Source organism: Myotis myotis, unplaced genomic scaffold, assembly GCF_014108235.1.
Source record: "Myotis myotis isolate mMyoMyo1 unplaced genomic scaffold, mMyoMyo1.p scaffold_m19_p_5, whole genome shotgun sequence".
Lineage (NCBI taxonomy): Eukaryota > Metazoa > Chordata > Mammalia > Chiroptera > Vespertilionidae > Myotis > Myotis myotis.
The window spans coordinates 110,081,650-110,098,552 of NW_023416357.1; the positions used below are offsets into that span (position 1 = coordinate 110,081,650).

General features: G+C 43.2%; 1 protein-coding gene across 1 annotated transcript in view; it reads left to right on the forward strand.

Annotated features, from left to right (window-relative positions):
• DNAH3 (dynein axonemal heavy chain 3) overlaps positions 1–16,903 on the forward strand; it is a 193,832-nt gene that overhangs the window by 129,107 nt on the left and 47,822 nt on the right. Inside the window, exon 41 of the mRNA XM_036309630.1 lies at positions 15,928–16,031. Coding sequence (XP_036165523.1) covers positions 15,928–16,031 — 104 coding nt within the window. The remainder of the gene's footprint in view (positions 1–15,927; positions 16,032–16,903) is intronic.

Sequence of the window (16,903 nt, forward strand, 5' to 3'; positions counted from 1 at the left end):
AATCTGAACCCAGCGAGACACCCGTTCACAACCGGGTGAGATAATAAAAGGATGGAAAGCCAGAAAGATGGGAGCTCCCACACCCAGGGGGAAAGGAGTGGTCGGCAGCTTTGGGAAGCTGAATTTGCCGGTTCCTCGGAAGTTAAAATACAGTCCCATATCATTGTCGAGAATTGAACTTCACAGCCAGTGGGAGAGGGGTTCTCGGGTGCAGCTGAAATGAGCATTTTCAAAGGCCCCACCGGAGAAGGAGATGGTAAAAGACTTTACTTGTTTGGAGTAACACTCCTCGGGTTCCAGTCTTTAACCCAGTCCTGGCAAAGGGCCGCGGTGGGGTCAGCAGAGCCAGAAGCAGGGCCAGTGCAGAGTCTGTTCCAGGTTGCAGCCGGCCCAGCTCAGCATCAGGCAGATCCGCAGGGCGAATGCAGGGGAATGTGCCCCGCACAACGCAGTCCCGAGAGTGCCAGGGCCCAGGGCCCAGAGCCCAGAGGGCGCTCCTTGGGCCAGGACTCTAAATATTCCGGTTTCATGCCCTGGCAGTGACCATGCCCATTCTGGCCACTGACCTGTTCCCAGTGTGACTGACAGTGGGCACCTCCCCACTGAGCATGCGTCTATGTCCAGTCCCTGCCCCAGCAACAGCGGAACAGACCTGGGCGTGATCCCTGCAGCCTCCTGGGGCCCCAGGTGGATGGCGGCCTGTGTGAGTGCCCCCCCCACCCACGTTCCCCCCCCCCCCCCCCCGTGTGCCTGTCTGTTAGTCACACCCAGGTCGTTAACAGTGTCGCCGTGACTGGCAGTTCCACTCCGTGTGCCCACACAAAAAGTTGCACAATGATCCTAGAAGGGTGGTTATGGCCAGAAGGTGAGCCAGAAGGTGAGCACGATCCCCTGAGGAGTGAACAAGGAAAATATAATGCGCCCGTACACGGGATACTACTCAGCAAGAAAAGGCAGCGACGTAACAATGCCTGCTACAGCATGGGCGAGCCTCCAAAACATTAGGATCAGTGAAAGGCGCCAGTCACAGAAGGACACATATTGTATGATTGCATTTATGTGAAATGTCCAGAACAGGCAATTCTATACAAACAGAAAGATTAGTGGTTGCCCAGTGCTGTGAGAGCGGCGAGGGCGGGAGGGGGCTTTCAGGGTGACAGATACGAGGTATGGGGTTTCCTTTTGGTCATGAAATGTCCAAAAATTGGTTATGGTGATGACTGCATAGCTTTGTGACTATTAGTATATTCACATATACATATACTTTTAGTACACCATTTAATTGTATACTTGAAATGGGTGAATTATATGGCCTGTGAATTGTATCTCAATAAAGCTATGTTGTGTGTGTGTTTTTAAGTATATTTTTATTGATTTCAGAGAGGAAGGGAGAGGGAGAGAGAAACATCAATGATGAGAGAGAATAATTGATCAGCTGCCTCCTGCACGCCCCACACTGGGGATCGAGCCTGTAGCCCTGGCATGTGCCCCAACTGGGAATTGAACCATGACCTCCTGGTTCATAGGTCAGTGCTCAACCCCTGAACCATGACGGCCAGGCAAACCTATCTTTTTAAATTACAGTTTACATTCAATATTATTTTGAATTAGTTTCAGGTGTACAGTATAGTAGTCAATCATACACTTCACAAAATGCTCCCTTGATATTCCCAGTACCCACCTGGCACTATACATAGTATTGACTCTACTAGAGGCTCAGCACACAAAATTGCGCGAGGCATCCTGCCTCCCATCGCACTGCGAGAGCCGCTGTTCAGGGGCAGGGAGGAGGGCCTGAGAGGTGCTTCAGCACCTCCTGCTGATCAGTCATTACGGCATGAGGATGTGACAACCATTTGCATATTAGCTTTTTATTATTATAGACTAGAAGCCCGTTGCATGAAGATTCACACAATAGGCCTTCCTTCCCCTGGCTGCTGGCACCGGTTTTCCTCCGGCACCCGGGACCCAGGCCTTTGGTCCAGCTGCAGCGGAGAAGCCAAGCCTCTTCAGTCTTCAGTCTTCATTCTGGCCAGAGCCTTCAGTCTTCACTCCACACCTGCATGTGCAAATTAACTGCCATCTTTGTTAGGTTAATTTGCATAGTCACTCTGATTGGCTGGTGGGTGTAGTGGAGTGACACCAATTTGCATGTTTCTCTTTTATTAGTGTAGATTCCCTATGTTGCACTTTACAGCTCTGTGACTATTTTTTAACTATCAATTTGAACTTCTTTTTTTAAAAAATATTTTTATTGATTTCTGAGAGGAAGGGAGAGGGAGAGAGAAATAGAAACATCAATGATGAGAGAGAACCATCAATCGGCTGCCTCCTGCATGCTCCCAATGGGGATCAAGCCCTCAACCTGGGCATGTGCCCTGACCGGAATCAAACCATGACCTCCTGGTTCATAGGTCAATGCTCAACCACTGAGTCATGCCAGTCAGGCCCAATTTGTACTTCTTAATCCCTTCACCTTTTTCATCCATCCCTCCAAACCACCTCTTCTCTGGCAACTCTCAGGCTGTTCTCTGCATCTATGAGATGCTGTCACAAATAAGATTTTATCATTTTTCACAGTAATATTCCATTATTTCTGTGCACCACTACCTTTTGATCCATTTGTCTTTCTAAGGGTACTTGAGTTGCTTCCATATCTTGTTTATGGTAAATAGCACTGCAATGAACATAGTAGTGCATATATTCTTTCAAATTAGGGTTTGGGGTTTCTTCAGACATATACCCAGAAGTGGAATCACTGGATCATAAGACAGTTCCATTTTTAATTTTTTTATCTTTATTGTTGAAAGTATTACAGATGTCCCCTTTTCCCCCTTGACCCCTTCCAGCCTGCACATGCCCCCCACCCATTTTTAATTTTTTGAGGACCCTCCATACTGTTTTCTACAGTGGCTGGGCCAGTCTGCATTCCCACCAGCACTGCATGAGGGCTCTCTTTTCTCCACATCCTCACCAATACTGGTTGTTTGTTGATTTATTGATGATAGCCATTCTGATCAGTGTGAGGGGATATCTCATTGTGGTTTTAATTTGCATCTCTCTGATGATTAATGATGTTGAGCATCTTTTCATATGTCTATCGGCCATCTATATGTCCTCTTTAAAGAACTGTCTATTCAGGGCCTCTGCCTATTTTTTTAATTGGGCTGTTTGTATTTTTGGTATTGAATTGTCTGAGTTCCTTATAAATTTTCAATATTAACCCTGTATCAGTGGAAAATATATTCTCCCATTCAGTAGGTTGTCTTTTTGTTTTGTTGATAATTTTCTTTGCTGTGCAAAAACATTTTAGTTTGATATAGTCCTGTCTGTTTATTTTTTCTTTTGTTTCCCTTAACTGGGGAGATATATCAGAAAAAATATTGTTAAGAGAAACATCAGAGATTTTAATGCCTATTTCTTCTATGGCTTCTGTGATTTAGAGTCTTACATTTAAGGCTTTAATTCATTCTTAGTTTATTCTTAAATATGGTGTAAGAAGCTGGTCTAGTTTCTTGTGTTGTTTTATTTTTTTGTGTGGGGTTTGTTGCATGCATCTGTTCAATTTTTCCAACACCATTTATTGAATAGACTGTCTTTACTCCATTGTATGTTTTTGCCTCAATTAATCATATAGGCAAAGGTTTATTCTGGGCTCTCTGTTCTGTTCCATGGATCTATCTGTCTGTTTTATGTCTGTACCATGCTGATTTTAAAAAATATATATTCCTTGGTTTCAGAGAGTAAAAGAGAGAGATAGAAACATCAATAAAGAGAGAGAATCACGGCTTCACAGGGGAGTTTTACCAAACATTCAAGGAAGAACTAAAACCTATCCTCCTCAGACTACTACAAAAAATTCAAGAGGAAGGAACACTTCCAAGCTCATTCTATGAAGCCAGCATCACCCTAATACCAAAACCAGGTAAAGACAACACAATGAAAGAGAATTACAGGCCAATATCCCTCATGAACATAGATGCCAAAATCCTCAACAAAATCTTAGCAAATCGGATCCAGCAGTACATCAGAAAGATCATACACCATGACCAAGTAGGATTTATCCCAGGGATACAAGGATGGTACAATATCCGCAAATCAATAAACGTGATACATCACATAAACAAATTGAAAGAAAAAAACCACATGGTCATATCAATTGATGCAGAAAAAGCATTTGACAAAATTCAACACCCATTTTTGATAAAAGCTCTCAGCAAGGTGGGAGTAGAAGGATCATACCTCAACATAATAAAAGCCATATATGACAGGCCCACAGCCAACATCATACTCAATGGACAAAAACTAACACCATTTCCCCTAAGAACAGGAACAAGACAGGGATGCCCCCTCTCACCACTCCTGTTCAACATAGTACTGGAAGTGTTAGCCATTGCAATTCGGCAAGAAGAAGAAATAAAAGGCATCCAAATTGGAAAAGAGGAAGTAAAACTGTCCTTATTTGCAGACGACATGATATTATACATACAAAACCCTAGAGACTCCATCAAAAAGCTACTGGACTTAATACATGAATTTGGCAATGTAGCAGGATACAAAATTAACCCCAAGAAATCCGAGGCATTTCTATACACCAATAGTGAACTTTCAGAAAGGGAGATTATAAAAACAATCCCGTTTACCATCGCACCAAAAAAATTAAGCTACCTAGGAATAAACTTAACTAAAGAGGTAAAAGACCTCTACTCAGAAAACTACAGGACGTTGAAAAAAGATATAGAGGAAGACATAAACAGATGGAAGAACATACCGTGTTCATGGATTGGTAGAATCAACATCATTAAAATGTCCATACTACCCAAAGCAATCTATAAATTCAACGCACTTCCCATTAAAATACCAACGGCATACTTCAGAGATCTAGAACGAACTCTCCAAAAATTCATCTGGAATAAAAAAGACCCCGAATAGCTGCAGCAATCCTGAAAAAGACCAAAGTAGGTGGGATCTCAATACCAGATATCAAGATGTATTACAAAGCCACTGTTCTCAAAACTGCCTGGTACTGGCACAAGAATAGGCATATAGATCAATGGAATAGAATAGAGAGCCCAGAAATCGGCCCGAACCAATATGCTCAATTAATATTTGACAAAGGAGGCAAGAACATACAATGGAGCCAAGATAGTCTCTTCAATAAATGGTGTTGGGAAAATTGGACAGATATATGCAATAAAATGAAACTAGACCACCAACTTACACCATACACAAAAATAAACTCAAAATGGATAAAGGACTTAAATGTACGACAGGAAACCATAAAAATTCTAGAAGAATCCAAAGGCAACAAAATCTCAGACATATGCCGAAGCAATTTCTTCACTGATACAGCTCCTAGGGCACTTGAAACGAAAGAGAAAATGAACAAATGGGACTACATCAAAATAAAAAGCTTCTGCACAGCAAAAGAAACCATCAACAAAACAACGAGAAAACCCACTGTGTGGGAAAACATATTTGCCAATGTCATATCTGATAAGGGCCTAATCTCCAAAATTTATAGGGAACTCATACAACTTAACAAAAGGAAGATAAACAATCCAATCAAAAAATGGGCAAAGGACCTAAATAGACACCTTTCAAAAGAGGACATTCAGAAAGCCAAGAGACATATGAAAACATGCTCAAAGTCACTAATCATCCGAGAGATGCAAATCAAAACAACAATGAGGTACCATCTCACACCTGTCAGACTGGCTATCATCAACAAATCAACAAACGACAAGTGCTGGAGAGGATGTGGAGAAAAAGGAACACTTGTGCACTGCTGGTGGGAATGCAGACTGGTGCAGCCACTATGGAAGACAGTATGGAGTTTCCTTAAAAAACTGAAAATGGAACTCCCATTTGACCCTGTGATCCCACTTCTAGGAATATATCCCAAGAAACCAGAAACACCAATCAGAAAGGATATATGCACCCCTATGTTCATAGCAGCACAATTCACCATAGCTAAGATCTGGAAACAGCCTAAGTGCCCATCAGTAGATGAATGGATTAGAAAACCATGGTACATCTACACGATGGAATACTATGCTGCTCTAAAAAGGAAGGAACTCTTACCATTTGCAACGTCATGGGTGGAACTGGAGAGCATTATGCTAAGTGAAATAAGCCTGTCAATGAAGGAAAAATACCACATGATCTCACTCATTCATGGATAATAGAGACCATTATAAACTTTTGAACAATAATAGATACAGAGGCAGAGCTGCCTCAAACAGATTGTCAAACTGCAGCAGGAAGGCCGGGGAGGGTTGCGGGGCAGGAGGTAGGGGGGTAAGAGATCAACTAAAGGACTTGTATGCATGCATAGAAGCATAACCAGTGGACATAAGACATTGGGGGATAGGGGAGGCTAGGGGACTGTCTAGGGTGGGGGGATAAAATGGACACATATGTAATACCCTTTGTAATACTTTAAGCAATAAAAAAAAAAAGAGAGAGAGAGAGAGAATCATTGATCAGCTGCCTCCCACCTGTTTCTCGTTGGGGATTGAGCCTGCAACCTGGGCATATGCCATGACCAGGAATCAAAACAAGACCTCTTGGTTCATAGGTCAACGCTCAACCACGGAACCATGCTGGCTGGGCCTAACCATGCTGTTTTGATTACTATAGCTTAGGAGCATAGTGTGATATCAGGTAGTGTGATGCTGCCAACTTCGTTCTTTCTAAAGGTTGCTATGGCTATTTGCAATCTTTTGTGGTTCCACATATATTTTGGGGGTTATTTATTCTAGTTCTGTGAAATACACCATTGGTATTTTGATAGGTATTGCATTGAATATATAGAGTGCTTTGGGTAGTATAGACATTTTAATCCTTCCAATCCATGCGCCTGGTATATGCTCCCATTTATTTGTAGCTTCTTCAGTTTCTTTTGGTGGGGGGGTGGGATTGATACAATTATCAATGGGATTGTTTTCCTTTTTTTAACCATTATTGTTGAGAGTGTTACCAGTGTCCCCCTCTTCACCTCTATGACCCTTCCCACCCAGTTCCTACTCCGCCCCAGGCCTTCACCACCCTATTGTCCATGTACACAGGTTATGCATATATGCAAATAAGATCTTTGGTTAATCTCTTCCTGCACCCCTCTCACCCCTTCCCTCTGAGATTCGTCAGTCTGTCCCATGTTTCCATGCCTCTGGTTCTATTTTATTCATCAGTTTATTTTGTTCATTAGATTTCTTGTTCATTTATTTTGGTTTTTAGATTCAACTATTAATGGATATGTATTTATTTCCATTTTATTGTTCATATTTTTTATTTCTCCTTCCTCTTCCTCTTCCTTGTCCTCCTCCTCCTCCTCCTCCTCCTCCTCCTTCTCCTATTCTTATTCTTATTCTTATTCTTATTCTTATTCTTATTCTTATTCTTATTCTTATTCTTATTCTTATTCTTATTCTAGAATACCCTTCAGCATTTCATGTAATACTTGTTTGGTGGCAATGAATTCCTCTAGCTTTTTCTTGTCTCTGAAATTCTTTACCTGACCTTCAATTCTAAATGATAGTTTTGCTGGGTAGAGTAATCTCAGTTGGAGGTCCTTGCTATTCATCATTTTGAATATTTATTGCCACTCCCTCTGGCCTGCAAAGTTTCTCTATATAGAAATCAGTTGTATGGGCGCTACCTTGTAGATAACTGCTTTTCTCTTGCTGCTTTTAAGATTCTCTCTTTGTTTTTAACCTTTGGCATTTTAATTATGATGTGTCTTGGTGTGGTCCTCTTTGGATTCCTCTTGTTTGGGACTCTCTGCGCTTCCTGGACTTGTATGTCTATTTCTTTCACCAGGTAGGGGAAGTTTTCTGTCATTATTTCTTCAAATAGGTTTTCAATATTCTGCTCTCTCTCTTCTCCTTTTGGCACCCCCATAATGTGAATGTTGATGAGTTTGAAGTTGTCCCAGAGGCTCCTTACACTATCTTCATATTTTTTTATTCTTTTTTCTTTTTGCTGTTCTGATTGGGTGTTTTTGCTTCCTCATATTCCAAATCTTTGATGTGATTCTTAGAATCCTCTACTATTGAATCCATGTAAATTATTCTTTATTTCAGTTAGTGTATGCTTAATTTCTGACTGGTCCTTTTTCATGTCTTTGACATTTTCACTAAGATCCTTGAAAGTCTCACTAAGTCCCTTGAAGCTCTCATTAAGATCCTTGAGTACCTTATAACCATGTATCCAGGTTTTGAACTCTGTATCTAGTAGTTTGCTTGCTTCCATTTCTTTCATTTGTGACATGATTCTTTGTCTCCACATTTTGGCTGCTTCCCTGTGTTTCTTACTATGTTTTATGTAGAGCTGCTATGTCTCCTGGAATTGGTAGAGTGGCCTTGTGTGCTAGGTGTCCTATAGAGCCCAGTGGCTCAGCCCCCCTAGTCACCTGAGCTGGGCACTCTAGGTGCACCCCCATGTGGGCTGTGTGAACAGTCTTGTTGTAGTTGAGCCTTGATTGCTGTTGGTGTCACTGGGAGGAGTTGACCTTAAGGCCGATCGACTGTGAGGACCAGCTGCATCTATAACTACTGTGCAGGAGACACACCTATGGAGCAGGACCTGCTTAAGTGGGTCCTCACTGAGTCTTCCCTTTGAGTGTGTAACATGTGGATATGTAGAGTTGTAATCTGCTATGGTCTGAAGCTGTCCAACAGATGCACTGGCTCTGGGGTCTCCAGGGAAGTGCAAAGTCAGCCACTGCCTGGGCCACCTGGCAGGAGCTACAGAGAGATCTTCAGATGGCTACTATTTATTGAGCCAGGAAGTGCCTGGGTGAGGCCCAGCTGTGAAGCAAGGCAGGCTGGTGCTAGTGGCAGGTCTTGGGCCTCTTATTGATAGATATGTAGCACACTGACACCAGCTGTTGCTTTTTTGAGAGATACTAGCAAAGTCTAAAGTCTACGCCAGAACAGGCCATTCATATGGGAAAGCTGCTGCAAACAACTTGGGTAGGGCTGCAAGTTGGATGGGACGGGGTCTCAGGGAATCACCAGGGTGGATCCAACAGTGTGGGCCATACTGATGGAAACTCAGTTATGGCTGCCAGTCAGCTCTGTGACAGGGAGGTCCCAGCATAGGAACAATGACCCCTGTGAGCACCCCTGTTGTGGGAAAGCCACCCCTGAGTTCCTGCCCCTGTGCCAGACAGTCCTGTTTCTCCTTGTATGTCCCTGGTTTACCCAATGCTACTTCCCAGTGCTGGAGCTCAGAGGGAGCAGGACTGTGTAACTTCATGTGCAGGCCTTTTAAGAGAAACTGCTGGGTCTCCAGCAGCCTCCATGTCCCTGAGCTATAATCCCTGCTGGTTTTTACAGCCCAAGTTATGGGGACTTCTCTTCCCAGCTTTGGAACCCTGGGGCTGGGACCCTAGCTCCTCACAGGAAGCCTTGACAGAGACAGTCTCCCTCCCGATTAAAAAACACCACATGTGGGTGTTGGATCAGCTTGTTCCAAACCTCTAGTCTTGATGTGGTTTCTTCTTTATTTCTCTAGTTGTAGGACTTCCACTCAGCCAGATTTCAGGTGGTTCTGAATAGTGGTTGTTCTATATTTTAGTTGTAATTTTGATGTGGTTGTGGAAGGTGGTGAGTACAGGCATTTACCTACACCACCATCTTGGTACTCCCCCTTAGTTTTCTTTCTGATAGCTCATGATCTATATATATATAAAAGCCTAAGCAACCACTATGACTGAACGAGCGGAACAACTGGAACTACCGTCAACCAGTCGCTATGACATGCACTGACCACCAGGGGGCAGATGCTCAACACAGAAGCTGCCCTCTGGTGGTCAGTGCACTCCCACAGCCAACCTCCCGTGGCCAGCCGGCGGTGTCAGAGTCCGGTGTCCATTTCTTTCGTGCCTGGCCTGGTGACCGTTGCCTCCTCTCCCAACCCTGCGGAGTCCTTCGGCCTCGGGCTGGGATCGAAAATGGGGTGGATGGCTTTGGATGCAGCCTCTTTCCCAGGGGGGCTGAGGGCCAGCTCCCTCCTCAGGGCCAGCAGCCAACCTCCTGCGCCCTGTTCCTCTCCCTGGCCGGCGGGCCCCAATCAGCTCATTGCCCACCCGCTGCATGCCATGCGGTGGCAAGGGAAGAAGGAGGGGATAGGTAAGGAGCTGCGCGGTGGCAGGGCACCAGTGTCAGCATTGGCATCTAGTGTCCATTCCTTCTTCACCCGGCCTGGTAATTGTCACCTCTTCTCCCAACCCCACTGGGGTTTTTGGGAACGGGGAATGGGTGGCAGCGGACACAGCCCCTTTCTCAGGGGGGCTGAGGACCGGCTCCCTCCTTGAGGCTGGCGGCCAACCTTTCACGCCACATCCCTCCCCACTGCTGGCAGGCCCTGATCAGCCCGCAGGCCCTCCCCCTGTCCCTTCCTCCATCCAGCAGGCCCCAATAGACCCAGCCCTGATTGGCCCTGATCTCGAGCCAGGCCTAGGGAACCCACCCGTGCACAAATTCGTGCACTGGGCCTCTAGTTGGTGCATAATTTCTGAATATTTATTTTGTATCCTGCTACTTTACTGAATTTATTTATCAGTCCTAGTAGTTTTTGGTAGACTATATAGGGTACTCTATATACAATATCATATCATCTGCATATACTTCTTTCTTTCCAATTTGAATGCCTTTTATTTCTTTTTCTTGTCTGATCACTGTGGCTAGGACTTCCAGTACTATGTTGAATAAGAGTGGTGAAAGTGGACATCCCTGTGTTGTTTCTGATCTTAACTTAAAGGAAATACTTTTAGTTTTTTGCTCTTGAGTATGATGTTTGGCTGTGGGTTTGTCATGCATGTCCTTTATTATATTGAGATACATTCCCTCTATAACCACTTTTTTTGCGTTTTTTTATGTTAAACTAGAGGCCTGGTGCCTGAAATTTGTACACTCAGGAGCATCCTGTGGAGGTGACGTCTCCTCAGTGATTCTGCACCCTCTTGCAGTCCAAGAGCCCTCAGGGGATATCCGACTGACGGCTTAGGCAGGCCTAAGCCGTCAGTCAGACATCCTTAGTGCTGCCACAGAAGCAGGAGAGGCTCCCGCCACTGCCGCTGTGCTCTCCAGCGGTGAGCTCAACTTCTGGCACACTGACCACCAGAGAGCAGCTCCTGTGTTGAGTGTCTGCCCCCTGGTGGTCAAGTGCACATCATAACAACCAGTTGTTCTGCTGTTCAGTTGATTTGCATATTAGCCTTTTATTATATAGCACTAGAGGCCTGATGCACGAAATTCGTGCAAGAGTAGGCCTTTCTTCCCCTGGCTGTTGGCACTGGCTTCCCTCTGGCTGCTGGCAGGCACCTGGGACCAGGCTTCCCTCGCAGCCCCAGCTTCATCCAGAAGGTTGTCCAAAGGATGTCCGGAAGGATGTCTGGTCTAATTAGCACATTATGCTTTTATTATTATAGATGGGTGCTGGATTTTGTCAAATGCTTTTCCTCCATCTATTAATATGATATGATTTTTATCCCTCATTTTGTTTATGTGGTGTTTCATGTTAACTGACTTGCATATATTGTACCAACCTTGCATCCCAGGAATAAATCCCACTTCATCATGATGTATGATCTCCTTAATGTATTGCTGAATTCAGTTGCTATTCTTTTGTTGAGGATTTTTGCATCTATGTTCATCAGGGATATTGGTCTTTAATTTTCTTTATTTGTAGTGTCTTTATCTAGTTTTGGAATTAGGATAATGCTGGCCTTGTAAATAGAACTTGGGCATCTTCTCTCCTCCTGAATTTTGGGAGTAGTTTCAGAAGAATAGGTGTTAGTTCTTCTTTCAATATTTGGTAAAATTCACCTGTGAAGTTATATGGTCCATAACTTTTGTTTATTGGAGCCTTTGTTTATTGCTTCAATTTTATTAATTATAATCTGTTCAGATTTTCTAATTATTTTTTATTCAGTTTTGGGATATTGCATGTTCCTAGGTATTCATGCATCTCTTCCAGATTGTCCAATTTGTTGGCATATAGTTGTTCATAATATTTTCTTATAAACCTTTCTATAGCTGTGATGTCAGTTGTTACTTTTGTTCTTTCATTTCTGATTTTATATATTTGAGTTCTCTCTTTTTTTTCTTGATGAGTCCGGCTAAAGATTTATCAGTCTTGCTTATCTTTTCAAGAAACTAGTTACTGGTTACATTGATCTTTTGTATTTTTTTAGGTTCTATTTTGTTTATTTCTGCTCTGATCTTTATTATTTCCTTTTTCCTACTCACTTTCACTTTGTTGTTCTTTTTTCTAATTCCTTTAGGTGTAAGGATAGATTATTTATTTGAGATTTTTCTTGTTTCTTGAGATAGGCCTGTAATGCTATGAATTTCCCTCTTAGGACTATTTTTGCTGTACCCCATAGATTTTGTTGGGTGGTTTTTTTTTTAATTTGTTTGTTTTATTTTCATTTGTCTCAAGGTTTCTTATTATTTCTTCCTTGATTTTATTCTTCTCATTCATTGTTTAGTAGCATGTTATTTAGCCTCCCTGTGTTTGTGTGTTTTTTCAGTGGGATTTTTGTAATTGATTTCTAGTTTTATAGCATTGGGGTTAGAGAATATGCTTGATATAATTTCAATCTTTTAAAATTTATTGATATTTGTTTTGTGTTATAACATGTGGTCTATCCTGGAAAATGTATCATGTGTTTTTGAAAAGAATGTATATTCTGTTGCTTTGAGTTGAAAAGTTCTGAAAATATCAATTAAATCCCTATGGTTTAGTGTGTCATTTAATGCCACTGTTTCCTTGTTGATTTTCTGTCTGGAAGATCTACTCATTGATGTCAATGGGGTGTTAAAATCCCCTACGATGACTGTATTACTGTGCATCTCTCCCTTTATGGCCATCAAGATTTGCTTTACATATGTAGGTGCTCCTATTTTGAGTGCATAAACATTTATAAGGCTACATCCTCTTGTTGTCTTGCTCCCTTTATTATTATGTAACAGAGGCCTGGTGCAGGAAATGCATGCAAGGGTAGGGTCCCTAGGCCTGGCTGGCAATCAGGGCGGATCAGGGACTTCCGGCTGCTGGCCGGGGCCTTTCTTCATTCCACGCCACCCCCTGGTGGTCAGCACACATCATAGCGAGCGATTGAACTCCCAGTCTCCTGGTCAAACTCCCGAGGGGACACTTTGCATTATATATATATATATATATATATATATATATATATATATATATATATATATTCTTCTTTGTTTTAAAGTATGTTTTGTCTGATATAACTATTGCTACCCCAGGAGTTTTTGTTTCCATTTGCATGTAATATCTTTTTCCAATCCTTTATTTTAAGCTTGTATGAGTCTTCCATTCTGAGGTGGGTCTCTTGTAGACACCATATATATGGGTCTTGTTTTCTCATCCATTCAGCTACCCTTTGTCTTTTGATTGGAGCCTTAAATTTACATTTAAGGTGATTATTGATAGGTACATATTTATTGCCATTTTATTCTTTTTTATGAATATGTGGGAGTTTATTTTTCTTTTTTTATTGTTAAAGTATTACAGATGTCCCCCATTTTCCTCCTCTTTGACCCCTTCCACCCAGTCCCCACCAAACCCCAAATCTTCACACATTTTGTCTGTGCCCATATATGTATAGATATATATTCTTTAGTTAATCTCTTCCAATCCCCCCAACCTCCTCCCTTCTGAGATCTGTCAGTCTGTTCCATGTATCCATGCCTTTGGCCCTATTTTGTTAATCAGTTTATTTTGTTCATTATGTTAATGTAAAAAACATTCAAACCTGTAAAGAATTTTTGTGAGTTTATTTGAGCCAAACTCTCAACAATTGCCAGGAAGCAATATCTCAAAGGATTGGGATAGTGCTTCAGAGAATGGTGGTTTCTCATCTATTTTTATACATTGCAATCAAAGGAAGGGACATAGGTTACATGAAATCCTTTGGTGATAGATTGGAGAGGTGGGAGAAAGCAACATAGGAAAAGCCCTGGGATTGGATAAAAAGTAAAATGATAGACACATACTTAGGTGGGTGCAGGAACAATTAACATGATAACAATGAAGGAATTTGATAGAGAATAACTGATCAAAAGAAATAAGTTGAGTAAATTCTTGTACATCGAGTATCAAAAAGATTCCATCAGGCATCTCGATAGGAAATAAAGTCAATAAAGGGGCAAACCATCTGATGGGCCTCAGCAATGCAAACTTCCAGGACATAAGTAAAGCATGGCTTACAGGGTTCCGAGGGAAGGGAAATGTGACATAAGAATACTGTTCTCAGCCAAGTCACACTTTAGATACAAAAGCAGCACAGGCACTCTTGATCATGCAAAAACTGAGAGCATGAGTGCCTGTAAGTCCCATTTTGGAAAAAGAAATAAAATCAGCCAACAAATAGATGGATCAAAATAAAGAGCTTTTACACGGTCTGTGTGAAAAGACTCGAGTTTGAGCAATGAATCTATTTAAATACAGACCTCAAGCTTCAGAGCAGGAGAACTGTGGTGAAAGAACAAAAATGTGTTAGAAACTGGAGTCGGAGGAGGAGAGATGGAGGGAAGAGTGAGAGCTAATCACCACGCAGTTCATACAGAAATCAGTGAAATTGGCCAGCACTGAGTTATGTGGATTTACAAATGAAATACAATGTCAGGATTGGCTTCAGAGTACTCCAAAGAAAGAAGAAAGAGAGGGAGGGAAGAAGGAAGGAAATTGAATATAGTGACGGGGAAGTGGGTGAGACGAGAATTATGAAATATTGATAACTATTGAAGCTGAATGATAGGCACGTGGTTTATTATACTACTAGTGGCCCAGTGCACGGAATTTGTGCACTTGGGGCGGGGGAGGCGGGGTCCCCCAGAATGGCCTGTGCCCTGTCTCAGTGCGGGAGCCCTGCGATCCAGAAACATCGTTTGGCTGCCTCCCACAGGTCCCCTACAGGGGATGGAGCCTGCAACCCAGGCACGTGTCCTGATCAAGAATGGAACCAGAAACTTCTTGGTTCATAGGTGGATGCTCAACCACTGAGCCACACTGGCCAGGCTAAGTTATTTTCTTAAAGCATAGTGTCTTTAACCCCTTAATAACTTAGGTTATTTTTCTAAATTATTTTAAAAGTTGCTCTTTACGAAGCAGTTTATCTTGTAGTGAATAATGACTTGTCTCAAGTTCAGTAGGTCCTTTAGTTCCATGTTGGCTCTGTGAGATTTAAGTAAAGTTGAACTTAGCATCTTTATTTAAAAACAGAACATGTCAAGTGATCCCATTCTTATAAAATCCTTTCTTCAATCTGTCTGCCCTTCCATCTCCAATGTGCTGTGTGCCTGGGGAGAAGGCCAGGAAGATGGCCATGAAAAGTTATTTCTGGATGTAAGGGTTAGAGTGATGTATTGCTTTCTTTTTATTTTCTTGTTATTTTTAATACTTCCTGTTTATATTATTAAAAATAATTTAACTCTTTGAGTACATCGAACCTATTGTTTTTATACAAGTAATAAAGTCATCACATATATATATATGTGTGTGTGTGTGTGTGTGTGTGTGTGTGTGTGTGTGTGTGTGTATTGATTTTTTACAGAGAGGAAGGGAGAGGGATAGAGAGTTAGAAACATCGATCAGCTGCCTCCCGCACTCCCCCCACTGGGGATGTGCCCACAACCAAGGTACATGCCCTTGACTGGAATCGAACCTGGGACCCTTGAGTCCGCAGACCGACGCTCTATCCACTGAGCCAAACCGGTCAGGGCAAAGTCATCACTCTTTAGGAGACGTGCGGGTACCCGCAGTGAGTGAGCTTCGCCACGACTGTGCCGTCGTGCACGGACACGTTGCAGGTGCCTCCGGCTGGGGCAGCAAGCGCCTCAGCTATGAAGTGTGAGCCTAGTGTGCTAACAGCCTGTTCTGTTTCTCTGAGTCCAGGGAGCATCTATGACTTCTATTTCCTCAAGCAAGGCAGTGGGCACTGGGACATGTGGACCGAGTATGTCACCAAGGAAGAGGAGAGCATCCCAGCCAACGCAAAGGTAAGGAGGGGGACTGGCCATGGGACTTCGGTTTCTACAATGACTCAGATTCTCCAGGCAGGAGCGCTGACAGCAGTTCTGTGTCCGCATCTTAAAGAACTTCCTCCAGGAAAGGGCCAAACGTGCATGGGCAGAGCCTGGAGGCCTGGACGCTGGAACCAGAGACCCAGGCTCCTCACTCCGCCTTCACCCTTTGCCTCAGTTCACTCAACTACAAAACAACAGAAAAATGCTCCCGTGGTGGTGGTAAGAATTGGAGAAATATACGTGAACACATGCACATACTATGTGCTGGATCGGAGCAGCCCCACCCCAGCCTTATCGGTCATGACAGGCGTTGTGGCATTACGATATCTCAGGAATCTCAGACAGAAGGGACACCTGCCTTTGTTCAAATCCCCTGAGGAAGGTTTCCTGGTCCGAATTCTCAGCAGCACAGGCTCTGACTCAGCAGCACAGGTTCTGACTAGCTTGTCTGTTAGCAGACGACTCGCTGACACTTCCTCCTCCTTTCCTTGTGGCACGTTTATCTGGGGGTGCACGTTTATGACTCTCTGCAGCATCTGGTGACATGACTTATCTCTCCCGGTGATGGCAGACGGTTCAGGCCCCGGGTGGGTGGAGACAGTGGATAGGAAAGTGGGAATATTGTCATGTCAGACAGGCAGGACCAAAGTGGCTTGTGCTGAGTTCAGGGCCCATCCCGGAGGCTGAGTGTGGTGAGGACCCCCCCACTCCTCCCCAGCACTGAGACCCTAAACTTTAATTCTCCTTAAGGAGTTTGGTCACCTGAACTCCAGGGGCTTCAAATCTTGCTGAATTCATACAAATGAGAGAGTCTCATGCAGAAAATATATTCAGTTCTGCTGCAC